The following is a 27,593-nucleotide window of genomic DNA, read 5'->3' as shown; positions in this document are numbered from 1 at the left end:
GGTCAATGCAAGTTTGCACAGTATAAACTGGTCCTTCTTGCGACAGTCAGTGATATGCATATCTAAGGTGTAACGGGCAGGAAAAGAAAAACTCAAACACCTGAGCGAAGTAATAAAAAGTGTCTTAGAGAGTAACAGCGTGGAGGGGGGGCAGATTCCTTTTCACATCTCTGTGCACCTGCAAAATAGAGGTGCAGCTGCTATTGATTGTGACTCTGCTCAGTTTATACTAACAGTATTCTATGAAAATCTGTCTTCCCAAAATGTCTCTAACGGGAATACAACCGTGCTGGTATAGAAGCAACAAATCAGGATAAAACAAGGGATGGGGGTCTCTTGGGGTTTACACCATACAGGTGACCGGCACCTTGGGATAGTCACCAGGAAAAGAACAGCACACTGACCTTTCTGCGGTATAATACAAGCAAAGCTAACGGATGTGGCCTTCACAAGCTGGTGTCGGCTATATATATATATATATATATATATATATTTTATTGTAAGAAATGAAAACGCACTTTGCCAACTGCACCTAAATTTGGTGGCATATGTTTGCAATAATTTTAAATATAAATACCCTTCTCCTACAATAGCACACTATGGCGGATTTCTTGCAGGCATGTGTACCTCGAACAGAAACCCCTTTTACTTTAAAGCCATATCACAAGAAAATATTCTGATTGGCACAAAGGAAATTTGGTAGTGAATTACTGTTCCCTAAACATGTATACACGGGATGACTAAAAACGTTTTTAAAAAAATGGAAAGCATTGTAAAAGTAAAATATTAGCCAATCAGCCCAGGCACTGAAGTGCACTTCTTTTTGGGGCCATGTGCAGGTGTGATCAGGCTAAATGCTCTCACTCCCAGGGCAAGACAGTCAATGTCAGAAGTGGGCAGAGCCAGAGATGCATGCAGTCATGGGAAAAATGTAAATGTAGTATACTTGTAAAGCACACAGCTGCCCCAGCAACGGGGCGTCCCGGCGCTGTATAACTCTGGGGAACCCGTCCTGGCTTTCCCTGTGGGATGGTCCCTTGCTGGGAGTCCCCAAGGTGGAGCCAGGCATCCCCGGAATTGGTGGGGCCGTTGTGGAGATTAGGCAAGCTAATGCCCAGAGTTGCCGAGTGGAACCCCTGATTAGAGTAAGCAACGAAGCGAGAATTATCGAGTCCGCTGACCAAGGTCCACGACCCTGCCGCGTCGGGAATTGAACCCTGGTCCCAGGCTGACTTCTGCTCTCAGGCCTGCCGCCTCTAACCAGTGAGCCACACTACTCCACTACTCTAAATGACAGTTGTACAGGCCAATGAGTGAAGAGGAATGACCTAAAGTCCCACTATCTATGTATATTTGTCCGTATTTTTTTAACTAAGATTGTTATACATGAGGCCGCTAGACTATTTAATTTTTTATTTTTTTTTAAAGGCCACATAATCAGAAGTCAACCCCCCGCCCCTTCTCTCCTTCAAAGCTGCAAAAAGTCATCTACCTTCAATTATTTTACCTAAAATCTAAACTAGTCAACTATTTCATCCTGGACAATTTTTAAAACTAAAGATGCAGGTGTCTATCAATGCCACAGATCACGTTACCTGCACACACTAACAGAAGAATACAACAACAATGGTTACGAGACAGAAGAAAGATTTCTGTTGCCCAAGATGGATGCCAACGCTGGACTGGCGACTGCAAGAGTGTATCCAGGAGGAACAGACTACAGAACTAAAAGGGAAGCCCCCCGGCATTTGCTGCATCACAAATTCTTAAGTTAAAGGGGGGGGGGGGGGGGTCTTCAAATAAAAACCTCAACACTTAAATAAACACAATTAAAAGGTGCCTTTCCTCATCCCCATTTAGTAAACGTTTGTAAACACCAATGTTCACATTGTCAGAATTCCTGCATGTTTGTTTCCGCTTGAAATACCAAGGTGACCAATGCATATCGTGTTTGTGGATGATCTTTCTTGGCCTCCTGAGCCCAAGGCGAATTCCATCGGCAAAGTCTTGTAAGGAAATGTATTAAGACTGTGCCTGAGCAGCACGGCACCAGCCTTCAGGCACCCATCCAAAATCTTTGCCACTGGAAATATCAGAAACTGAAGCAGTGTATGAAAGAGGACGAAGGACTTCAGCTTCTGAAGTTTTGTTTTTCCTTTCACAGTTTGTGTGTACCAAAAGCAACTAACCCATCCACCTTCCCAACTCACCGTTATTGTTCTTATTACCACACCCTGGATTCAGATGGCCCAAGCCCACCCTCCAACATGGCTCCAAAGCTACGTCCGGATTTTCCTCTTGTCATTGAATAGGCTCTTCAGCATGTAGACTTGCACCACAGCCACCATTACTAGCACAAACAGGTTAACAGCTGACCAGAAGTTGACTCTGTCCAGGTTGCTGTCCTGCAGGTTGCGATCACGGGCCTCAAACGCCCGCAGCACAGTCTGCATCTGCATGCTCTTCTCCAGGCGGCTCTTCATGGTTTCAATGGCATCCTATGGGGGGGAAAATGGTCGCCCATGGAAATCAGAAATTAATCTACCTGCTGTAGAATTACCGAGAGTGAGCATTAGCAGACAGAAAATAGATATAGCAGTATCCTTAACCTGTTCCTTTAACTTAACCACTATACTCCAGCTGTAAAATAGAGTAAGTTCACTCTGCCAGTGTAGCAGTGCATTTAACCCAAGCACCCTTTTAAGAAACCACATTATTCCCCCTTTGCTTTTTCGGTTCTTCTTACCAGGAACTGGAAGTTGCAGTGCAGGAATGGCTCAAACTTCTACAACCACGCAGAAAGGGCATGAAACTGAATGCATTGTGCAGTCCCTATACCACATATTGTCAGCTACCTCCCCTCAGGTGCTGCTTCACTGATCTGAGAGGCCAATTGATAACCAATTTCAAATGCGAATACTGAGGCTTATTTACAAGCCCTATGCGCCGCTGGGGTGTCACTTTTTATGACTCTCCTGCAGCACAGAGTAGAGACCCTTATCTACGAGGTCATGCAAAGCCATTTTGCAGGGATTTTCCCGGCCTCGTAGATATGGTGTTCGATAACACAGGACAAGCCGCTGCATTGCCTTACACTACGTAAGGAGGCATTCCATGGGTGTTGCGGTCTGCTTTCCCATGCAATACCCATGGGATTTGACACATTTCCTGATTTAGAAGGATTTGTAAACCTGGGAATTAGTGGTGGGGGGTCTCATTGTAACGAGGACAAATCTTTATTTCGCCTTGTTTTTTCCTCGTTCTATGTGTGCTTCAGCAGCACACAAAGAAAGAGGAAAACAACCTCCATGGATTGTTTTTGTGTGTGCAGGCAGGTGTCCCTTCCTGCACAAAAACAATCCTGCCAACAACAGACACCATCTCACCACGGTGCAAGGGTGTCTGCGTTGGTGCTAGGCATCAAACTGTGCGCCCACAGGAGTGCACCGCATCTTGAAAATATAGTGCATTCCTGCCCTTTCAAATTGGCGTAGGGCAGCGCATAAAAAACGACCTGTGGCGCTGCCCTACGCCAATTCATTGTAAATTAGGCCCATAGGTTTTTTTTGTTTGGATAAACAATTTTATTGGTTTTTAAACAAAAAAATACAAGCAGTAGTCAAATACAGTATACCACAGCATTCGTCTGACATTTCCCGTTTACATATATGGGGGAGATGGGTTTGCAGTACATGGTCCTAGAGATCCCACACAGTGCACACAGTTTCAGAAGTAAATATGTTTATTCTATCTTCCCCAGCCATTTGCCCCAAACCTTACTGTATTTAGCTGGAAACCCTTTAGCCTCGAACAACGGTTTCTCTTGTGCTGCGCACCAGTCCACACCTCTGCGCCATTTTGTTATGCCAGGGGATACCAGATTAATCCAACTAGCCGCAATGTCTCGCTTGGCCACCATTGTGGCAGTAGTAAGAAATGATTTGTCAGCTCGGGAGCCATCTAGTCCATCCGTAATTCCCAAGAGTATATTTAAGGGGTTGTGCAGGACCTCCCAGCCCAGGACCTCTGCAACTTCTTTTCCTATGGAGTCCCAATAGCGTGCAATGACGGGGCAGGCCCATACCATGTGAAAGAAGTCTGCTTGGTTGTGGTCGCAGCACGCACAAGATGCATTTGACTTCATACCTGCACTAAAGAGGTGCTTGGGTGTTAAGTAGGTAGCATGTAAATAATATAGTTGGACCAGACGGAGGTGGCGACTGTCTTGGGTGCCATTAAAGTGTCTCTCCAGTATTCCTCTTCAAGAGGTCCTACAAGTTTCGTAGCCGGTCCAGTGTGTTTGGAGTGTTACTGGTTTTGGAGCGGTAGATACGAGAGGCACCCCCCTTTCCTAGGTTACCTGTCATTATGTAAATGTAGCCGTACTTGTAAAGCGCACTGATACTCCTGAGTGTCCTGGCGCTGTACTCATACCGCTAGGGAACCCTTCCTGGTTTTTCCCCGTGAAATGTCCACTCCTGGGCATCCCCAGGGTGCAACCAGGCATCCCTAGCGCTGTAGGGGGCAGTTGTGGAGACTAAGCAAGCTATTGCCCAGATTGCAGCGTGGGACCCATGCTTAGAGTAGGCACCGAGGCGAGAAATCAGTTCCAAGGAATTATGAGCCCAAGATCCGCCGAGAACAGTCAAGGCAGGAATTGAACCCTGGTCCCGGGCCAGACCTCTGCATCAGGGTCTGCCGCTCTAACCATTGAGCCACACTTCTCCACTTATCTGCACCTCAGGGGGACTATACTCCGGGAGGGATGTGCCCTGAGGTACGTGTAAGTAGAGGACGTGACGTAGCTGCAGATATCTAAAGAACTGTGAAGGGTGCAGGCCCATAGGTTTTAATAATAGAAGGGCCGCAAGCTACCAGGAGGGGAGTCGCTCTAAAGGGATCATCCCTAGCCTTGCCACACTGTGGTGCCAGGCTGGCACAAATTGGAAGTGGTTCTCAGCTAAACAGGGTAACCATTGCAATAAAAGAGTTAGTGGAACCAGTTAATCAAGTCCTACATTGCACTTCAAAACAAAAAATTGCAACACTGCCAAGGCATTGGTCAAATTCTCATGCAACAAGGCCCCTCTGCGGGTACTAGCAAAAACTCAGAGTGAGAATGGAACATTTTCTGTCCTAACACCCAACTCTATTGCTTGCTCTTATGTGCAGTGGCGGGATCCCCCCTCTAGGGCAGACACAGCAGTTATTCCTATGTATCAGAAAGCCAGTACAAATGTAGCAGTCTTTTTTTTTTTTACTTTCTGGGTAAACGCTTTGCATTTGTACCTTAATGTCGTCAATCTTGATGTCCAGCAGTTCATCTGGCTCCACCATTTCAGCCCAGTTCTCTGCCTCATCATCCCCCTGTTGGGTGTCAAAAATCAGTTCGAAGAACACAAGCTTCTCAGAGATGGTGCTGAAGGAGTTATCAAAGCACATCATGTAGTCTCCCTCTTCCGTCACGTCTACGCTAGAAGAAAGCAGGAAAAGGGATTCCAGTGTTACAAGTGGGAAGGACAACTAACGCTGATGCAAACCTTTAACATCAAGCATGAGATACACTCAGAGATAAATGTGACATGCAACTCCAAGCTGGTTTATTTGGTGATCACTTCATTCAGTCCTTTATTGGCAAGCCAAGTTTAGCTGACCACCGTATAGCATTCTATATAGACACATACGTGGGTCATCACAAAGACATTGGTTACCTTCTTCAGACAATCTAATGTTAGTATATGACTGCGGCTCAAGAAACACACACAGTCATGCAACAACATACCTCATTAAGCACCCCTTCCTGCCTACCCTAAACACTTGATACGAACAGTGCAGCTTTACCAGTCTAAATGGTCCTACACAGGGGATACAATACAAAGATCATAATAGTTCAAATCCTATGAACCTGCTAACACTAAACTGATTGTAAAATTTCACAAGACTCACCACCAGATCTACTGGCTAGGTAGACTTTTTTTCTCTTCAAATATAGCCATGCAGGTTAGGAACTAAATACCAAGGAACCAACATGCACAACAAAGTTAGGGACTTGAATTTGTTTCTCAACTAAATCACTTGCATCATGTGACAGCAAAGGACAAAAGTGAGAAGTATGTTGCAGGTTGATTAACTGACCAAGACCACAGTTGATGAAAGAGACAAATTGGTGTGAGACTGCTAAATAAAATTCACAAATGAACAGGGAAGAATCCCCAACTCAGCAAGAAGTATTCCAAACCAGGTAGCTTTGGACACAGGACCCATTTTGAGAGTGCAACACTGGCTATGTAGGGAACCCCAAGACAACCCCCTCCATCTTGTAGCTCCAGCCTCTCTGTGCCCTAAATAGCCCAGTGAGCAAACAGAAACAGTGGTAAGAACATAGTCTTGTACTGTGTATTCTTGATACTTTAAAACTGTTGTTTTTTTTGATTTTTTTAATCAGTGACTGCTTAAATTGAACTCTTTGTTTCGGTTCAATCTGTATTTTTAAAACTGCTGGTTTTTAGGTCGAGCCTGGCGAACGCAGCGCTGCCGCCAGCGAGAACTATTGTTACGGAGTTGCCTCTCATGCGAGACGAGATGGCCACGCACAAAAGACGGACTGGAAATGTGGACGCGCGCGTGAACAGGAGATGTTCACGTGCGTAGGGCTCAGCTTGCTCCCTCTCTCTCCCTCCCTGTCTATGTGCACGCAGGACAGGAGATATGCATGCGTGCATCGCGCGCTTTAACTACCACCCCCCCTCCCCGGTCGGCTCCACGGAGAAAGCTTGTTACAGTCTGCGACCCGGACCAGCGATGGGTCGCCACCTCCTGTCGGGAAGGAGTGTGAAGTCGCCCGAGTGATGGCTCGCACGCCAAGTTCCGAGAGCGCTCCGTCCACTTCCCAACGCTGGAAGTGACTGGGAAAGGCAGATTGCGATTATCTGAGCAGGCAGGCGAAGCAGTTTCCTGGCCCGATTCTGTGACAAACCAGAGCTGCTCGCATAGAAGCGGCTCCTTAACCCTTTCCTCTCACTCGATCGGGAAAGAAGGGAAAAAAAAACGCTTGCCTCCGCTGCCGAGTGAGAAAAAAAAACACCTGCTGTAAACAAAGACAAAAATAACGGAAACAAGGTGAAAAAAGCGAATTGCATGTTTGGGGTCTAAGATTTTCACGGAGCCCTCGCAATACGAGATTAGATTAGCAGAACAGCCCAAAATAAATGTATTTATTGGAGAGGGGAAGGTTCCCTGGCAGATTGCGGCTGGTGATAAATCACCCCCCACATCGCGTTGCATTCTGGTGTTTAGCTGCTTCATCAAGTTGAAGTTTCTAAAAGCTGCTGCGTCGCTGCCCCTTTCCTCTCCCTCAGTCCCCTGAGATGTGTGCAGTGTTTCGTTGTTGGAAGGGGTCTGGGCGAGGTTTGCGCTCCCACCGGAAATGCTGTTCTGCGTTAATCACCATTTGCCTTTCTATATGTTTGTTTTCCCCGTCTAGCAGCTTCCAAGAGTTTTAAGTATAATTTCTTATTATGAACCAAACTCACAGATAATATTTTACTGACCCGAATAACTGAAAGGTTAAGTTACCCAGGTCTTGGTTATAACCAGTTTAATGTGAACGCACCAGATTTCAGCAGCAGGCGCCTACACCTGCTCAGCTGTCTCGTTCAGTTTCTAGAATCCAAAGGATGGCGCCATCACATTCATGGAACTATTTTTGCGGGTGAGCGGGCTCCTGTTAATTGTTTCTAGCGTTTTCCTTTTGAAAAAGGTTGTAATGCACACGTTACAGGGCAATGGTGCAGTGTTGCTGTTAGTAAGGTCTCGTAGCGATATATGCGCCCGACACTTTCGCACCCTGGTCTGCACATGCTGCTTCCGGGCGGGTTTGTCGTTTTGTAGGAGTTTGTGCAAAAACAACTTCAATGTACTTCAGAGCCTTCGGATTTGAGTGAAAACACCCTGCCGGATACGGTCTAGAGCGGCGGTACTCATAGTATGGCCCGCGAGCCAGTTGCGGCCCGCCAGACCATCCCTTGCAGCCCCCATTGAAAACAACAGCAGTCAGGGACTCGGCACCATTACTGCTGTTTTAATTCCTCGGGGGCCACAATTGCCAGGAAAGGGGCATGCGCAGACAAATAGTGTCTCACATGCTCACCCCAGCGCCGGTAGAAGCAGGGTGTGCCCAGCTGAAACAGAGCCGAGATTCACTGACACCTGGCACTAATTGCAGCACCCTCGCCTCTGAAAGCAGTACGTTAAGCCAATGCCATCATTGTTATTGCTGGCCTCATATTTTGTGGTTTTCTGTTGCTAGACCTCCTTGTTCATGCACAAAAGGTAAAGATATCCTTTGTGGTTTTCGAGGGGGCTTAAAATCTTGGGCAGAGATATGTATGTATTTCTCTTCGATTTATTGCGAGTGGTTAGGTTTTACATATTAATTTAGGTGAACGTGACAGTAGATGGCGCTGTTGCCGCTTTCTGTGACCAATTGAGAGTTAATCATCAGCTGAAATTTACTTTTTATGAGAGTTTGTTCTCCCCGAGATAACAGGCAGGGGTTTTAGTGGGCCAGGTGCTTCAAAGCAGGTGCTGAGACGGATAGCTATTGGGGCTCCATTTTTGCCTTCAGGGTGAAAAAAATATATATATCAACTCTGCAGCAGCACTACTGCTCAGAAAGCCTTTGTCAGTTCCAATCGACTGTTTTCATTCTTAGTCTCATCATTTCAGACCTGAAGCAAATATTACATACAACAAAGCCATAGATTTTGCATATTTGTCTTATGCAACTAACAACCACTTGGGTCTCCATTTTCGCCCTTAGATAAATCTCGACTCAACAGCAGCACAACCTTTGATGTAATTCCAAATAGGCTTGTTTAACCCCTTCGGCGCTCATGACGAGCTGAGCTCGTCATGAGCGTAACCTGCGCTACGCGGATGACGAGCTGAGCTCGTCATGTAACGCGGGTTTTTTTTTTTTTAATCGCAGCGCGCAGCGGGAAAACCGCTAGCGCGCATGTGGTTAAGTTTGTTCGCAGTTTCATCATTTCAGAACTGAAGCATTTTCAATGTTATATATTATGTACAACAAAGTCATAGTTGTTGCTTATTTATCCTATGCAACCAGCTATCGGGGTTTCCATTTTGGCCCTCAGGGTGAACAAAAAAAATAAATCTTATCTCCGTAGCATCATTGCACAAAGATTTTGATGTAATTTCAAATATACTAGTTTTAGTTCTTTCACTGTCATCTTTTCAGAGCTGAAGCATTTTCAATATTATAATTTATATACAACAAAGCATAGTTGTTGCTTATTTATCTTATGCAACTAACAACCATTGGCAAAGCCAATAGTCCTGACTTGTTGCAGGTATAATGTTACTGGTTGTATCTGATATATCATGACAAACAGCAAAATACCAGTAGGGTGGCACACGATGCTAAGCACAGATTTTTGTTTACATGCTTTTAAGCCATGCCCTTAATTTTATCGGTCATGGCCCTTTTAGAGAACCTCTACTGGTTGCACCCCTGTTCACTCACAGGAGTGTCACCCTAGGAACAAGCTTTAAACGCTGAGTCCCAGCAATAATAAACAATGTCATTCATGCTGTGATTTGATTGGTGATTTTTAATTCTTTCATCATTATTTGCACCAATGTTTTCACTTTAGATTCAAATCATTTCGTATACGGCGTACATGTCAATTATTTCAATGCATTTCGGTGCTTTAGGCACCTTCATCAGGAAACACGCCTGTAAATTAAACATATGGAAAAAAAAATTGTAATCAAACGATTTCATTACCCTCTTAAATTCAAGATAACATATTCATTCATCATATACTTTGTTGCCCTCAAGTTGACACATTATATAGCGCGGTCTGAGCTGTTTTCGTTTCAACGCGTCTTATCGTGTGAATCACTCGTAACATGCTCAACAGTGTTCTAAACATAGGCTCATGTATCATTCTACGCTTACTGCCGCCCATCTAGGCTTTTAAACGTTACATTCCCCGTTCTATCTATCGGTAAAGGGCATTCCCTAACCTCGTATCTCACCTTAGTTCAAACGAGGTTCGTTTCCGTGGCAAGCAGAGTCTCTACGTCTTGCTGCGCTGTAAATTCAAACGCGATTCTGGCGCATGCGCACCTGTTAAGAGGTGCAGAGTTTTTTTTAATAATCACTCAATTCTAACTTTATCAACTGAAGGGGATATACTCTACTACAGCGGAATTACTAATGGAGGCCATTATCGCGAGTCCTACGCTTGACACATAATAAATTTCAAAGCAATTATACGATCTTTTCTGTACATTGATGTATAATGGCAGGTACCAGATAAATAGTTACAAGAGCAGTAGTCTGTTATAGGTAACAAGTAAACTCCATTCGTTCATTGAGCCCATGGGGCTTGAGACTACACAAATGGTAAATCAAGTAATTTTCTCTCTGTAAAAGAATTTTCTTATTTAACGGTCCATCTTTTTTTGGTACTATTTCTAGCACACAGGCCTTTAATTGGCTGATGTTATGCTTCTTGTCCATGAAATGTGCAGCCACTGTGGATTTCAATTGGCCTGTTCTTATGTTACTTTTGTGTTCATTCAAGCGAGTTTTAAATTTCCGTTCTGTGTGGCCCACATATCCCTGTCCACATGGGCATTTCAACAGATATACTATGTTGGTAGTGTCACATGTTGCATTAAGATGCAACGGAATTTTATGTCCTTTCATCAGGTGGGTGATGCTTGCACCCTTCATTATATTGTGGCAATTGGCACAGTTTAAGCATGGTATTGTGCCTTTATATATGTTCTTTTTAGGTTGCTCTTGGGGAGTCTTTAGGAGGTCTCCTATGTTTTTCCCTCTCGTGAACGCAAACAAAGGTTCCTGTTGAAATATGCCATTGAAATCCGGTCCTGCTTGGACCATTTGCCAATTTTTTCGAATGATGTTTTTAAAACTTGTACTTACATTGGAATACTTGCTGACGCATGTGATTCTTTGCTCTTTAGTTTTGAATGTTGCTGTTAGCAACTCCGATCTGGTTTTGCTTTCAGTTCTTTTTCGTGATTCTCTAATGATGTTTTGTGGGTAACCACGCGCTTCAAATCTAGCTGCCATGATGTTCAATTGTCGTTGGCATGTGTTTTCTTCTGAGACCACTCTTTTCACTCTAAGAAACTGTGAGTATGATAAATGCGTTTTCAATGATTGAGGATGATGACTCTGGTATTGTAATAGGTTGTTTCTATCAGTCGGCTTTCGATATATGTTGGTGATGAAAGTTGTGCCCATTTTAGAGATTTCTACGTCCAAGAATTGTATTGTTTCCTTACTCATGGTCCACGTGAATCTGATTCTGTCGTTTTTGGTATCCAGGGCTTCTAACTTTAGTTTTAATGATTCTTCTGTTCCTTTCCATATTAAGAAGATGTCGTCGATGAACCTCACAAACATTAGGAGGTTTCTTGCCCATTCATCATCATGGTAAATATTTTGCTCTTCAAATGACGTCATGAACACATTGGCATACGCCGGTGCGGCACAATTTCCACATCGATGTTCCATTCAACTGACTAAACCATTGGTCCTTGTAGGAAAAGTAGCTATTGTACAGTGTGAATTGCATTAGTTCCATTAAAAACACTTGTAGGTCGTGAGGGTATGTGCTCTGAAGTAATGCATTTTCTATAGCTTCTAAGCCTTGTCGGTGAGGTATCGAAGTGTATAACGATTTTACATCAACTGTTGCCATTATACTTTCCTCATTGATTTTCACTTGTAGCAATTTTATCAAGAAGTCTGTAGTGTCTTTGATATAAGACAAACTTTTAGATATAAGTGGCTGCAGATGTTTGTCTATGTACTTTCCTACTGCTTCATGAATGGTCATTTTTGTGGAAACTATTGGACGACAGGGTGGTTTGTTCAAGTCTTTGTGTATTTTAGGTACCATGTACATATATGGACTCCTGGGACTTTCTTGTGTTAGGTACTTTCTTACTTTTTCACTAATGGTACCGTTATTCACTCCTCTGTTTAAAATGTCTTGTAGTATCTTTGTCATTTCTGTTGTAGGATTGGCTTGAATTTCCATATATAGATTCAAATCCTCTAGATGTTCTTTGACTGTACTTTCATAAAACGATGTATTTAGTATTACCATAGCTCCTCCCTTATCAGCTTTTTGGCACATTATTTTCGGATTCGCAGGTTTTCCATCCCACTTAAAGCCCTGTACCCAGGCGATCCGTGTCAGTTATGTGTATACATCGCCGGAGTTCGATCTAAAAATCTATGTTTAGGTTTTGTTGCGTGTCTGCTCATAGTAGAGAAATACTGCTATTCAAAGAGAGCAAGACTGACTGACAGAGAGAGACTGACTGACAGCAGGAGACAGACTCATTGATTGACAGAGGGAGAGAGAGAGAGACTGACAGAAAGAGAGAGAGAGAGAGAGAGAGACTGACAGAGAGAGACTGACTGAAGGAGAGAGAGAGAGAGACTGACTGAAAGAGAGAGAGAGAGAGAGAGACTGACTGAAAGAGAGAGAGACTGACTGAAAGAGAGAGAGAGAGAGACTGACAGAGAGAGAGAGAGACTGACTGACTAAGGGAGAGAGAGAGACTGAAAGAAAGAGAGAGAGACTGACTGACTGAAAGAGAGAGAGAGAGACTGACTGACTGAAAGAGAGAGAGAGAGACTGACTGAAAGAGAGAGAGAGAGAGAGAGACTGACTGAAAGAGAGAGAGAGAGAGAGAGAGACTGACTGAAAGAGAGAGAGAGAGAGACTGACTGAGAGAGAGAGAGACTGACTGAAAGAGAGAGAGAGAGACTGACTGACTAAAGGAGAGAGACTGACTGAAAGAGAGAGAGAGACTGACTGAAAGAGAGAGAGAGAGACTGACTGAAAGAGTGAGAGAGAGAGACTGACTGAAAGAGAGAGAGAGAGACTGACTGAAAGAGAGAGAGAGAGAGACTGACTGAAAGAGAGAGAGAGAGACTGACTGAAAGAGAGAGAGAGAGACTGACTGAAAGAGAGAGAGAGAGAGACTGACTGAAAGAGAGAGAGACTGACCGAAAGAGAGAGAGAGAGACTGACCGACAGAGAGAGAGAGAGACTGACAGAGAGAGAGAGAGACTGACAGAGAGAGAGAGACTGACTGAGAGAGAGAGAGACTGACAGAAAGAGAGAGAGAGAGAGAGAGAGACTGACAGAGAGAGACTGACTGAAGGAGAGAGAGAGAGAGACTGACTGAAAGAGAGAGAGAGAGAGAGAGACTGACTGAAAGAGAGAGAGACTGACTGAAAGAGAGAGAGAGAGAGACTGACAGAGAGAGAGAGAGACTGACTGACTGAAAGAGAGAGAGAGAGAGAGAGACTGAAAGAGAGAGAGAGAGACTGAAAGAGAGAGAGAGACTGACTGAAAGAGAGAGAGAAACTGACTGAAAGAGAGAGAGAAACTGACTGAAAGAGAGAGAGAGAAACTGACTGACTGACTGAAAGAGAGAGAGAGAGAGAGACTGAAAGAGAGAGAGAGAGACTGACTGAAAGAGAGAGAGAGAGACTGACTGAAAGAGAGAGAGAGAGACTGACAGAGAGAGAGACTGACTGACTGAAAGAGAGAGAGAGAGACTGACTGACTGACTGAAAGAGAGAGAGAGAGAGACTGACTGACTGAAAGAGAGAGAGAGAGAGAGAGACTGAAAGAGAGAGAGAGAGAGACTGACTGAAAGAGAGAGAGAGAGAGACTGACTGAAAGAGAGAGAGAGAGACTGACTGAAAGAGAGAGAGAGAGAGAGACTGACTGAAAGAGAGAGAGAGAGACTGAAAGAAAGAGAGAGAGAGAGACTGAAAGAAAGAGAGAGAGAGAGACTGAAAGAAAGAGAGAGAGACTGACTGAAAGAGAGAGAGAGAGAGACTGACAGAGAGAGAGAGAGACTGACTGACTAAGGGAGAGAGAGAGACTGAAAGAAAGAGAGAGACTGACTGACTGAAAGAGAGAGAGAGAGACTGACTGACTGAAAGAGAGAGAGAGAGAGACTGACTGAAAGAGAGAGAGAGAGAGACTGACTGAAAGAGAGAGAGAGAGAGAGACTGACTGAAAGAGAGAGAGAGAGACTGACTGACTAAGGGAGAGAGACTGACTGAAAGAGAGAGAGACTGACTGAAAGAGAGAGAGAGAGACTGAAAGAAAGAGAGAGAGAGAGACTGAAAGAAAGAGAGAGAGAGAGACTGAAAGAAAGAGAGAGAGACTGACTGAAAGAGAGAGAGAGAGAGACTGACAGAGAGAGAGAGAGACTGACTGACTAAGGGAGAGAGAGAGACTGAAAGAAAGAGAGAGACTGACTGACTGAAAGAGAGAGAGAGAGACTGACTGACTGAAAGAGAGAGAGAGAGAGAGACTGACTGAAAGAGAGAGAGAGAGAGAGACTGACTGAAAGAGAGAGAGAGAGAGAGACTGACTGAAAGAGAGAGAGAGAGACTGACTGAAAGAGAGAGAGAGAGAGAGACTGAAAGAGAGAGAGAGAGAGACTGACAGAGAGAGAGAGAGACTGACTGACTAAGGGAGAGAGACTGAAAGAAAGAGAGAGACTGACTGACTGAAAGAGAGAGAGAGAGACTGACTGACTGAAAGAGAGAGAGAGAGAGAGAGACTGACTGAAAGAGAGAGAGAGAGACTGACTGAAAGAGAGAGAGAGAGACTGACTGAAAGAGAGAGAGAGAGACTGACTGACTAAGGGAGAGAGACTGACTGAAAGAGAGAGAGAGACTGACTGAAAGAGAGAGAGAGAGACTGACTGAAAGAGAGAGAGAGAGAGAGACTGACTGAAAGAGAGAGAGAGAGAGAGACTGACTGAAAGAGAGAGAGAGAGACTGACTGAAAGAGAGAGAGAGAGACTGACTGAAAGAGAGAGAGAGAGACTGACTGAAAGAGAGAGAGAGAGAGACTGACTGAAAGAGAGAGAGACTGACTGAAAGAGAGAGAGAGAGAGACTGACTGAAAGAGAGAGAGACTGACTGAAAGAGAGAGAGAGAGACTGAGAGAGAGAGAGAGACTGAGAGAGAGAGAGAGACTGAAAGAGAGAGAGAGACTGAAAGAGAGAGAGAGAGAAACTGACTGACTGAAAGTGAGAGAGAGAGAGAGAGAGACTGAAAGAGAGAGAGAGAGACTGACAGAGAGAGAGACTGACTGACTGAAAGAGAGAGAGAGAGACTGACTGAAAGAGAGAGAGAGAGAGACTGACTGAAAGAGAGAGAGAGAGAGAGACTGACTGAAAGAACGAGAGAGAGAGAGAGACTGACTGAAAGAGAGAGAGAGAGAGAGAGACTGACTGAAAGAGAGAGAGAGAGAGAGAGAGACTGACTGAAAGAGAGAGAGAGAGAGACTGACTGACTGAAAGAGAGAGAGACTGACTGAAAGAGAGAGAGAGAGACTGACTGAAAGAGAGAGAGAGACTGACTGAAAGAGAGAGAGAGAGACTGACTGAAAGAGAGAGAGAGAGACTGACTGAAAGAGAGAGAGAGAGAGAGACTGACAGAGAGAGAGAGAGAGACTGACTGAAAGAGAGAGAGAGAGAGACTGACTGAAAGAGAGAGAGACTGACTGAAAGAGAGAGAGAGACTGACTGAAAGAGAGAGAGAGACTGACTGAAAGAGAGAGAGAGAGAAACTGACTGACTGAAAGAGAGAGAGAGAGAGAGAGAGACTGAAAGAGAGAGAGAGACTGAAAGAGAGAGAGAGAGACTGAGTGAGAGAGAGAGACTGACTGACTGAAAGAGAGAGAGAGAGAGACTGACTGAAAGAGAGAGAGAGAGACTGACTGAAAGAGAGAGAGAGAGAGAGACTGACTGAAAGAGAGAGAGAGAGAGAGACTGACTGACTGAAAGAGAGAGAGACTGACTGAAAGAGAGAGAGAGAGACTGACTGAAAGAGAGAGAGAGACTGACTGAAAGAGAGAGAGAGAGAGACTGACTGAAAGAGAGAGAGAGAGACTGACTGAAAGAGAGAGAGAGAGAGAGACTGAAAGAGAGAGAGAGAGAGAGAGACTGAAAGAGAGAGAGAGAGAGAGACTGACAGAGAGAGAGAGAGAGAGACTGACAGAGAGAGAGAGAGAGACTGACACAGAGAGAGACTGACACAGAGAGAGACTGACACAGAGAGAGACTGACACAGAGAGAGACTGACACAGAGAGAGACTGACACAGAGAGAGACTGACACAGAGAGAGACTGACACAGAGAGAGACTGACACAGAGAGAGACTGACACAGAGAGAGACTGACAGAGAGAGACTGACACAGAGAGTGACTGTCTGACAGAGAGTGACTGTCTGACAGAGAGTGACTGTCTGACAGAGAGTGACTGTCTGACAGAGAGTGACTGTCTGACAGAGAGTGACTGTCTGACAGAGAGTGACTGTCTGACAGAGAGTGACTGTCTGACAGAGAGTGACTGTCTGACAGAGAGTGACTGTCTGACAGAGAGTGACTGTCTGACAGAGAGTGACTGTCTGACAGAGAGTGACTGTCTGACAGAGAGTGACTGTCTGACAGAGAGTGACTGTGACAGAGAGTGACTGTGACAGAGAGTGACTGTGACAGAGAGTGACTGTGACAGAGAGTGACTGTGACAGAGAGTGACTGTCTGACAGAGAGTGACTGTCTGACAGAGAGCGACTGTCTGACAGAGAGCGACTGTCTGACAGAGAGCGACTGTCTGACAGAGAGCGACTGTCTGACAGAGAGCGACTGTCTGACAGAGAGCGACTGTCTGACAGAGAGCGACTGTCTGACAGAGAGCGACTGTCTGACAGAGAGCGACTGTCTGACAGAGAGCGACTGTCTGACAGAGAGCGACTGTCTGACAGAGAGCGACTGTCTGACAGAGAGCGACTGTCTGACAGAGAGCGACTGTCTGACAGAGAGCGACTGTCTGACAGAGAGCGACTGTCTGACAGAGAGCGACTGTCTGACAGAGAGCGACTGTCTGACAGAGAGCGACTGTCTGACAGAGAGCGACTGTCTGACAGAGAGCGACTGTCTGACAGAGAGCGACTGTCTGACAGAGAGCGAGACTGACTTACAGAGAGAGTCTGACTTACAGAGAGAGTCTGATGGATTTGGGGTCAAAGTGTGTATGAAGCTAGGCAATGCTTCTTTAGATTGCTATTGTCTGCTAAAAAAATGTATTGTCAAAATGTGCTCTTTGTAGTTACATCTGCTTTTGAAATACAGCATTGCATAATGTTCTAAAAAAGGTTTTTTTTTAACTCTAGCCCCGCCCCCCAACCCACTGACCCCGCCCCTACGGCAGCGGCCCTCGGCCACAAACCACACTGTAATTTTAGCCCCCGACAGAAAGTTTGTGAGTACCCATGCTCTAGAGAGAGCACCATGAACTGCTGTATACCCAGAAGACCCCCGGTGAGAAGCTGGAACACTGTGGACTGAGTGCGCATGCGAGTTGTGGGAGACATTATAGCCCGCACCTATGCCTAGTTTACGCCTTTAGCTTCACTACTAGCCAGGATCAACCATTATATAGTCATCTGGGGTGGGTTTAGCACAGAATGGAGAATGAGAAAACACAGCAGCGAAATTGGTAGATTATATTGAAAAGTGGAGCATTGAGTGGGCTGTGTGATTAAATGCAATTTATTTTACTTAACCATCCAGCCCAGGGCTTACCTTTTAAGTTATTATATAAGCTGATTGTGGAGTTCCGAGCTCCTGCACGCCCACAATAACTGCCCGATGTCAAATGCAGAGGGCGTTGTACTTGGCACAGATTGCTGAGCCATTGTAGGATGGACCAAGGGCATCAGAGACAAACAACGTAAACACCACCGTGGAAGCTCAGTGACCCATCTGCCCAGAGGCACCCAAATGAGGTCTGACACATGGAGCACCTTTAAATCTACAGGAAGACTTCATAGGTTTTGACGGATGTTCGGAAATTAGAGAAGGATAAAGCCTAAAGCTGTAGAGAGAAGCAGATCTGCTCTAGTCACCAATCACACCCAGAACTTTTCCTGGGGCGTCACAAGACAAGAGGCTGCAAAATTATTTTTAGAAAGAGATAATTAATTCTATCCCCACTTTAGAGCCAGGCTGTCAGTTTCTCCTAGAGTATGTAAAAGTGTGAAACCCGTAGCCACCCTACACTCTTAACACACAAGACCATTACTTTATTTTTAAGTCGAGCCTGGGCAGCGCGTCCGTTGCTCTGTGAGGCATGCGGTATTCAGGTATGGAATACAAGCTCCGCCCATTTCCCACCCATCTTTTCAACTGGCTCCTGTTGCTGTCCTTTCGAAATTGTTGATTTTAATTGATAAATAGGCTTAGTAGTCCCTCCTTGGTACCACCTTGTCTGTATTTGTAACCTCCCATGAGAACTCAACTTTTTACTTGTGTTGTTACACAGTATGGTTTATCGAAGCGGTGAGCACTATTTTATGTAAAGATCTAACACTATTCCACCCGCGACGTGCTTTCCTACAAACAAGCACGCCGCCCGCTTTTATATTTAACAGTAATATATTTATTTAATTTACAGCTCGGTCCGCTTTAACTATAGCGGTCGCGCTTGCCGCGTATTTATTTATTAGCACAGTCCGGTTTAACCATAGCGGCTGCATCTATTTATTTATTTAATTTAGAGCGTGGTACGCTTTAACTATAGCGGATGCGTATATTTATTTAATTTACAGCGCAGTCTGCATTCAGTTTAGCTGCCGCCCTACAGAACCTTTCTTTCTTTTAACTTTTTGGGTGAAAGCACCCCATACCGTGCTTTCACTTTAATGTTGGCCATGCCCCTTTCTTTAGACGCTGCTCACTGCAACCTGAATATGGCGAGCTGCGTCTAAAGAAACGGGCGCAGCCACCTTTAAAGTAGTAGAGTTTGAGCTATTGGCATTATAAATAACAGTGTATTTTAGATGTGTGTTGCTTTTAAAAACACACATAAAAGGCATTGTCATTTACAATGCCAATAGCTTAAACTCTCGAAAATGCGAGACCTGTTGCATTGCAAATGCTTGTTCTACCTGTGACCGTTTAATTTCTCTCCTAGTTTTCCCTGCATTGTGCTTAGGCCAGCAGGGGCAACTCCCCGGTCTCCTCCCACAACCCACCCCCTTTGGTGTCTTCATAAGTAAAAAAAAAAAAAATGTTTTAATTAAAAGGGCAAACTACACCCTCAGAGGCTAAGCAGAGTGGGTTTAAGAGACTGCTTAATCTGCTGTATGGTTTAAACTGTGTTTGGAAAGTGCATGTAGCACTCATTTTTGGCTCGATTAAGTGCCCGAAAAGTACTATTTTTACTGGTGTTATATTTGGGCCTTACCTGCTAGCTAAAACAGGACCTGAAAAGTGTGGATTGAGCCGGTCTGTATCCCAGGTGATTCTGACTTCAGGGGCAGCTCTCCCTGCCCATCAGCCTGTGCTTGAGGTCACATGCTTCTTATAGAAGTTTTCTATTGGACGTTACATCTGTGCTCTGATTGGACCCTGTAACTCGTGTTCCTATTTGGATTAGGGTTAGTGCTCTGATAGGTCCACAGTTCTGATTGGCCCCTGGGTTGGCGATTCTATTGGACGTAGGGCTTGGGGTTAGTGTTCTGACTGGCGGATATGTGTATGGTTTTTTTGAATGGGTCCTGGGGCTCAGGTTTCTATAGGACCTAGAGCTTCGGGTTTCATTTCAGATTGCAGTTAGGACTAGGGCTGTGATTGGTTGTAAGGGCTTGGTCTCCTGTTGGACTTGGGGTGTGATGAGTTAGGGCTAGGGTTCTCATTGGCCGAAGGGGGTCACCTGATCACTAGGGCTATTTAGGCTTAGGGCTCAGGATGTCTCAGCCCGGGCAGAGAGGACAAGGGCAGTTGCCTTTTTGGGACTGGTCGGGGCTAGAGCCAGAAATGCTGCCCATTTTCCCATTCACCAGCACCAACTGAACCAATCCACAACCATATTAGCACATTCACAGTGAATATACTCTACTCTTACTACAAACAAACCCTACACACATTTCAAGGTCTCAACACCCACTACAAAATACCCCAACTACCACACATTTGTACCTTCACTCAAACACAAAAAACACTATATCCCATCCAGGTACACACACTCCCTACTCTAATTACTCCTAATATACCCCTTTCTGTCAAACAAACCTACACTCAACATTCCATCTTTTCACCCACCAACTCCCTCCTTTTTTTTTTTTTTACAAAAAAACACACACAACCCTTACACTCCACTGCACCACACATTAACTCTTTTAGCAATCAAATGTAACAAACACTTAACTCTTGTTCATTCCCTCTCATACACTCTTTTCCAAAACACATCACCACCCTCCTTACCTTGCAGCTTCCACTCAACAATACTTTACATACAAATACTAATGCTTTACACACACAAGAGAAAAAAAAGTCACATAAACTGCCAGTTAAGGTGATGAGCCTGTGACATGCCAGTAATAACTTCATGCAAGAACCACAACCTACTTTCTCTGAAATTCTAAAGGGAGATCCAGTTATGTTAATAAAAAAACTGCTACGTCAAACAAACAATTAACACAGGAGCAGCCTTAGGCTTAATAGAGGAGGGCAAGACATCTAGAAATACATACAATGATCAATAAATGACACACAACTCAACAAGGAGCTCCACACCATTTTATCAAAATAACAAGTACCTTTATGTAGGATTAGGCATGCAAGAAAAATCGTTCTGGTAAGTAAGTTTTTAAATATAAAAAAAATCCCTTTAAAAAGTGGACACTGCAATTTCGGAGTTCAATGTTATCCTATAGAAGGAACAACAAGTTCTGCAAACAGGTATAGTACAGCGACTTACATGACTGATCTCCAGGAGTTACGGTGACTGGTGGGCAAGATCCAAAGCAGCACAAGCAGTACACCATCAGCAGCACGAGGGCGGCTGGGTGCAAGGCGCAAAACAGAGTTGGGAGTCCACTAGGTATCTATGGAGATTGGTCACTGTGAAAAGAGGCTGCAGGCTCTGCCTGGAAGGCCAGTCTGAGTGAACCAGCAAGTGGGATCAGGACTTGCGATGCTGGGGGGGGTGGGGGGGCGGGCTAAGATGTTAACCACAGGAGGCGTCATACGCTCCCTAGTCTTTAAGTGCGAGAAGCAAGCATCAGCGCTTGCTAATCTTTCCTTGACCTGGCGGATTTAAACCCGATCATGCTCTCTGACCTGGATTATGTTGCTGCTCACTCTTTTCCAAGCTACCTCTTGAAGCACCTTTGGTGAGCTCCTGTGTATCCTACATAGACAGTCTCTTCCTGGACCACTGGAATCGACAACAAGCTCTTCTCTTTGAGTTGCTGCCAGGTCAGCGCAGCTACGTGGGTGTGACGCCATATATCGGAGCGCTGCACAAGGCTTGGCCGACCTCAAAATTCACAATGCGGCAATGTGGTGTCTGGTACCCAGCTCCCTGCATACGGGTTTTAGCAACAGGGACCTTGGGGATTTGTAGGCCGGGCACTCAAATAAGAAGTGGGCCACTGACTCCACTCTAAGGATACAGAATATACAAAAAGGAGAAGTTTGTGCAGGAATATTCCAGCGGGCGGTCAATTCTCTCAGGGGAAGTAAGCCCACCCTGAATTTAATATACAACACTCAGTCAAGGGATTTGGAGATCAGGTCCAAGTAGGGTTCACATATGGAGACATCCTTAATCCTTAGGAACTCAGTGGAGGTCCTGCTGAGCTTGGGGTTTGAGTTTAGTTTATTAGCTACCCACTGCCAATACATGGATTTAAGAACTTGTTTAGGGGGAGCGCTCCTAGATCCCCAAGCATCTCCAAGACCCAAATTGTCAAGCAGTGTTTTAACGTTGGTAAGCCACCCAATTGTTGACCACCCGGGTGTTGACAATATTTCCATTAACCCTTCTGCATAACTTGCAAGTTCGGGGGTTCTCCATAAGCGAGCCCACAATAAGAGCGGGCGCAATTTGGCCTCACCTATCGAGCGACAACCCATATCCAGCAACAATGGAAGCATAGGGGTGCTATGGGGAAGGGACAATAGGTCCTTTAAAAATGTATTTTCAGATTTTAAAAGCTGGTCAATAGTGCCTACTCCCCAGAGTTCAGCCCCATAGAGCGCTGCACCCAATCCTTGTACGATATGTAGTTTGACTTTAAGGGTTTGCTACCACGAGAAACAGTCCCTAACAAATGAACTATTGACATTGTGTTTGTTGCGAGACAGATCATGGTTATTTGATTTATTTACGTTATTGGAGTGCCAAGAAATTTACTCCTTCATGAGTAAAGAGTGCTAATATCATGCCTTAAATCGTGCATACGAGTGAACCCTATAACTAGAGGGAATGTATATATGGAGTGAATGACCAGAGGGGAACGCCTAGGTAATGTGTTTTTCTCTATTTTGGTCACTGCAGGTTTTACATGCGAGGAGGTGACAATTAGCAGACTGTTTACCTCAGACAGTGCCCTGAAGAGACAGCAAGGGCAGGACAAAATGAGAGAGGAGGGCTTCTATTCTGTTTTATTTTACCCACTCCCCCATTCCTTGGGTGCACAGTTTTGGGGAACGAGACTGCTTGTTCGCCAACTGAACACCATGGGGAGTGGTCGGATTATCGTCACACCATCTTCCCTGCAAGCAGAACATGGCTAGGTTAGTCTTTTCATACATGTGTAATGCTAATTGGTATACAGTATGCCATCTGGCTACTCTTGAAAAATAGTGTCCACCTCACAGTAGCCTATCTTAGGAGTGGTACTAGCCTGGAGATGGCACGCCTACTTCACTATCTAATTTTCCCGCCTTTACAGGTACCATGGGGGCCCTGGACAAAGGGGTCAAATTCCTCTCCTGTGAGGGAGAGCCAGATTTGCATTTCAAAGGCGGAAGCCCTTTGAGGCTTGCCACTCAAGGAAGGCTAATCTGCAGGTCATCCTGTCTGAGGGGGTGTTACACCCACTTCCAGGACAGGCTATTGTACTGGGTGTACTGAGAGCAGAGGCTCTCACCCTAGGAGGTCAGAACAGTGTCTTGGTGGCAAGCTGGCAGAAACCAGCCAGCAAGGTCACCAGAGGCTGGTAGGCCTTCAGGGGGCACCTCTAATGTGCCCTCTGGGTACATGTATTAGTAAATCCAACACTGGCATCAGAGTGGGCTTTCCCCTGAAGCCACCATGTAGCTGGGGGAACTCGTTTTCACCAGCGCCCAACACATGTCTTAAGACAGCTTACCTGGTCACTTGTAAGGGCAGTAACAACACGGACCAGCACTAGGGCATATCTGCTCATGCAGGTATGCACTCGCATGTAATATTCAACACCCTGCCTTAGAGCTGTTAGGCCTGCTGTAGGGATAATTTACAAATGTTGCATGCAGTGGTAGGGAGCATGGCACAAAAGGATGTGTGACGTTGCGATTTCACTTTTGTCTGCACCAAGACACACAGCCTGCAATGGCAGGCTTGCATGTGCTTGGTGGGGGGGGGTCTCTTAGGGTGGCACAATTTGTGCTTTAGTACCTTAGGGTTACCATTTACTATTGACTTACAGAGGGTACTAAAGCTTTTGCCAACTGGTGGAAAACAATTGAACCTTTTTAGGGACAGAACACTAGTACCGGGGACCTGGTTAGCAGGAACCCAGGACACTACAGTCAAAGCTGCATCAAATACTAGGCACAAAGTGTGTGGGGCTGCAACAAAAAAAGTTTCCTACAGTAGCCATTGTTAAACGTGCTTTATTATTTCATGTGACCGGGTACGGGATAAAACAAGAGCATAATTTAAACAAATGCAGTTTTAATAATCTCAGTCATAGTGGCCAACAAAATTTGTATATTAGGTGGAGAGGGAAATTAATTCTAGTCAGTTCAGTTTATTTCTGCTGTGAGAATTGACAGGGTTTCAGGATTAGACTATATCTCACTGCACCCGTCCCCAGACTCACGTGTGCACTCCATCTGATCGTCTGTACTCTGCCACAAGCATAGCTCCAGAAGGGCTCATGAGGATAAAGTCGACATCCAGGCCAGCACCACCAATGACCTACATGATAAGAAGACATGTGAGTTTGGGATTAAGTCACTGAGTAAACAAATAGAATATGCCTTTACACAGCACAAGCAAACACCTACAAACAAGAAAAAGTCAGGCACACTCAGTAGATGGACAATTAGATGATATACCTATGATCTAAAGCGCAACCACGAATTAATTCAGAATACTGGTGTGAATTGGCACAGGAATGCTCGACATGAGGGATAACCATTGTATTTTTTGTTGGTAAGCAGATTGCACAAAATAGCAAGCAGTAGAGTTAGTTGTGCTACAGGACAGAAATGTTTCGTTCTCACTATGTGCCACTACTGAACATTCCTGGTATTCAAAACCGGTTTAATATCCCATTTTGCCACTTGACCTCAGGCTAGAATCTTTCACTTCCCACCCAAAGACATCACACCAACATTCCTTCTTTCGTGCCCTATGTTAACAAGATCTAATCGTTCCATGTGCAATCTATGTGTGGGGCCAGCATGTATTCAGACTCCAGGCTTCCTTCAGATAGCAGTACCAGGTTTGCTTTGCTGCATATTTTAATGGAACACTTTGTCCTTGGAGACCAGAACTTTCCAGAGACAAGAACTTACAAAAGAATACATCTAAAAGGGTCACAAGCAACAATGCAGTAGCACAGGCACCTATTGTCAAAGAACCAGGTAAGCCCAATCATGGAGAAAAAAAAAAAAAAAAAAAAAGACCATGTCAAAGCCAGGAACCCATGATGAAATGAGAAAACAAGGTTTGGTTTCTCCCAGAGTAACCCCCAAGAAAAGTAATTATACAGGTCCTACTTTTAAATACCATGCATCCTGCCTTGTAAGCCACAGGGCCTACATAGAGATGAACTATTAATTAAAAAGTAAGTTTTGACATGCCAAAAAGGTTTATTTTGAGAGATCGAACTGCATGTTTTACATTGCTCCGGTCAGGCTACAACGGTTGGCCAGAAGCCATGTTTGCACTGGTACTGTGGCGCATGGCACAATAGTTGCTGCTGTCCAGTACAGGAATTTAAATTTCAGTCCATGAATACATTTTGTACCATCTACTAGGGACTTAAAGGCAAGTTCAATATGCCAATAAGGAATGTGCCAATTCAACAGTTTAAAGGGGGAACACAGGCACTTTCCTGCTGGTTAGGAAATGTAAAGTGCACAGAGTTGTAAAGCGCGCAAAAATATACAGGCCAGCAAAAAAATCCAGAATGACCAGGCAGAAACTGTAGATTTCGTACAGCACTCTGTTGAGAGTGCATATATTTTCCAACTCTCTGCCTCCTGTGCTTCCCACAAGTGCCCATCCCCCTTTTTGAGCTCTCAGGCGTGTGCTGCTCTCATTTTCTTCTTCCCAGCACTCATGGGTTGCAGCTGTTTGCTCTTTCAGTTTGGTTTCCTCCCACCTGCCTATGTTGCTCTTGCTTGTGCTACTCCACACCCTGCATCCCAGTGTTACTTATACACTGCTTTTCCTTCCTCACCCTTTGTCCCCATCCACCCTTTTGCCTTATTTAGTGCTCGTGCAGAACTTTTTATTTACTGAATGAAGTGGCTTCCGCCATCTTGGATTGATTAAAAAAAAGAAAGACAGACAGAAGACAAAGCAAATGAGGTCCGAGTCAGCCCACTGGTACTCGTGTGTTGTAATGAATGCATACACATATGCATCAGGAGATGGCACATCCACCATCAGCTGTCGGATATCTGCATTTTTTTACTGTTTTGACGAACCTACACAGCATTTTCCCCAACACTGTATAGCATCTCCAAAAGGCAATGGCAAAGCCAATAGGTGCCAAATCCAAGACCTATTGGCTTAGCCAATGCTTCTTATTACATAGCACTACTTGCAGACTCTTATGGAGTCCTTTTTAAGCAAAGAACGTCTTTATACATAAACCATGGAAATACAACCAACAACTATGTGTGCTTCTGGAACAACGAGGACCCCAGAACTATAAACAGCAAGTCGCATAAACACATAGGCACATGCTGATGGCAATAACCCATTATATAAACACATATAACCAAACTGCTGAGGGAAATAAAACAAGCATATAATTCAATGAAAGGTATTGCACTTGCCAAGCAGTCCAATGCAATGTGTGACATTCCAGGTGCTCTGGCCAACAGAACATTGCAACATAGGATTCAGTTTCACCAAAGCATTCAAAACTTGGAACTACCTCAATATTTTATACATGACAAGGGGGGGCTTGGCAGTAGCGCACTTTGTCACGTCCGTGTACAAAGGGCAACAGGTGCCACACTTTGCCAAAATGTTTACTTAATTTCAGCATACTGCCAAGCGCCCACTGCAGTAATACACTACCACTCGTATCCCTCACCTGATATTCCACTTCCATGGTGGCATTTGCCCCAGCCGTCTGGTAAAAACACTCCTGCCGGCCCGCCGGCAGGAGAAAGGTGAACTCGGTGTCCTGAGGCTGCGTGAAAGCGGCTATCGCCGCGGAAAGTAGACTAAACCAAGAGAGCCACCTGAGAGCAGCCATTTCCAGTTGGCACTGACAGGACATCGGTCGTTTTAAGAAACGCTACTTTCCATCTTGAAGTGACGTAACACGCACGGCACACTTTCGTGCCAGCATCAAACGATGCCGCCCGTAGGAAGAAACAGAACACGACTCCGATCCAAGATGGCGTCACGCTTGACGTAAGTATAGGCACCATTTTTGAACGGAAGAAGCAGCCGCCATCTTAGAACTACTGCAAGCCGCATTGCTGTCTGCATAAATGGTCATAAAACCAATAGAAAATGGCTAACAGTTTGTGGACGCTAATCACAGAACTCCCACACGTCAAAAGAGTTGCGGGTGTGTCATTGTGACTGACAGCCAATTGAAGCACATTTAGGGGGCGGGCCAAGTTATATTTGGTGTCAGCTGCAGGTCGTTTTATGGGCACAATGCAGACGTGGGCGGGGCTTGGCATGCTGACCTGGACCAATTGGATTAAGCCCAAAGGGCCCGAAAACTCCCAACAATTATCGTGGAGTCTTCGAAAAAGCCTAGTAACAAGCATTGGCATAGCCAAGAGGTCTTCCTTTGGGACCATTTAAGCGTTTAGTCAGAGATATTGGCTTTGGCAATGTTTTTAAGGTATGTTGTAGAGCAGTGTGGCTGCTGTGCTAGGTATTGCAAACTTGGGGGCAGATTTACAAGCCCCTTGCACCACTTTTGCGTCATTTTTAACATGGGAAAAATTATGCAAAAGTGGCGCAAGGGGCTTGTAAATCTGCCCCTTGGTGTCTAAGTTCTGCTTAGTGCGGTGATGTGGGGGCAGTGGCATTGTGTGGAATACAGTGGTGTGTGTTGATGGGATGAATGTGGATGGTATATGCATCTTTACAACAACAAACAACAAAAAATTGTAATTAGATTAATTATGCGTGTCTGAAAACTATTAAAAGACAATAAGAGCAAATTTAATATACATCTACCCATGGACCAATGTAACTTATTTATAATAGTAAACT

At 44.9% G+C, this 27,593-nt stretch overlaps 1 protein-coding gene across 1 annotated transcript; it reads right to left on the bottom strand.

The window, feature by feature from the left end:
* Positions 1–1,399: 1,399 nt before the first annotated feature.
* TMED1 (transmembrane p24 trafficking protein 1) lies at positions 1,400–26,666 on the bottom strand. The gene is made up of 4 exons (XM_078685077.1): positions 26,446–26,666; positions 23,989–24,086; positions 5,290–5,473; positions 1,400–2,498 (listed from the first exon to the last, which is right to left on the bottom strand). The coding sequence occupies exons 1-4, from the start codon at positions 26,632–26,634 to the stop codon at positions 2,280–2,282; spliced, it is 690 nt and encodes a 229-aa protein (XP_078541203.1). The 5' UTR covers positions 26,635–26,666; the 3' UTR covers positions 1,400–2,279.
* Positions 26,667–27,593: the final 927 nt, after the last annotated feature.

This window comes from Lissotriton helveticus, chromosome 1_1 (assembly GCF_964261635.1).
Source record: "Lissotriton helveticus chromosome 1_1, aLisHel1.1, whole genome shotgun sequence".
NCBI classification, from domain to species: domain Eukaryota; kingdom Metazoa; phylum Chordata; class Amphibia; order Caudata; family Salamandridae; genus Lissotriton; species Lissotriton helveticus.
The sequence above is the reverse complement of the archived record's forward strand: the minus strand, read 5'-3'. Positions and strand labels throughout refer to the sequence as shown.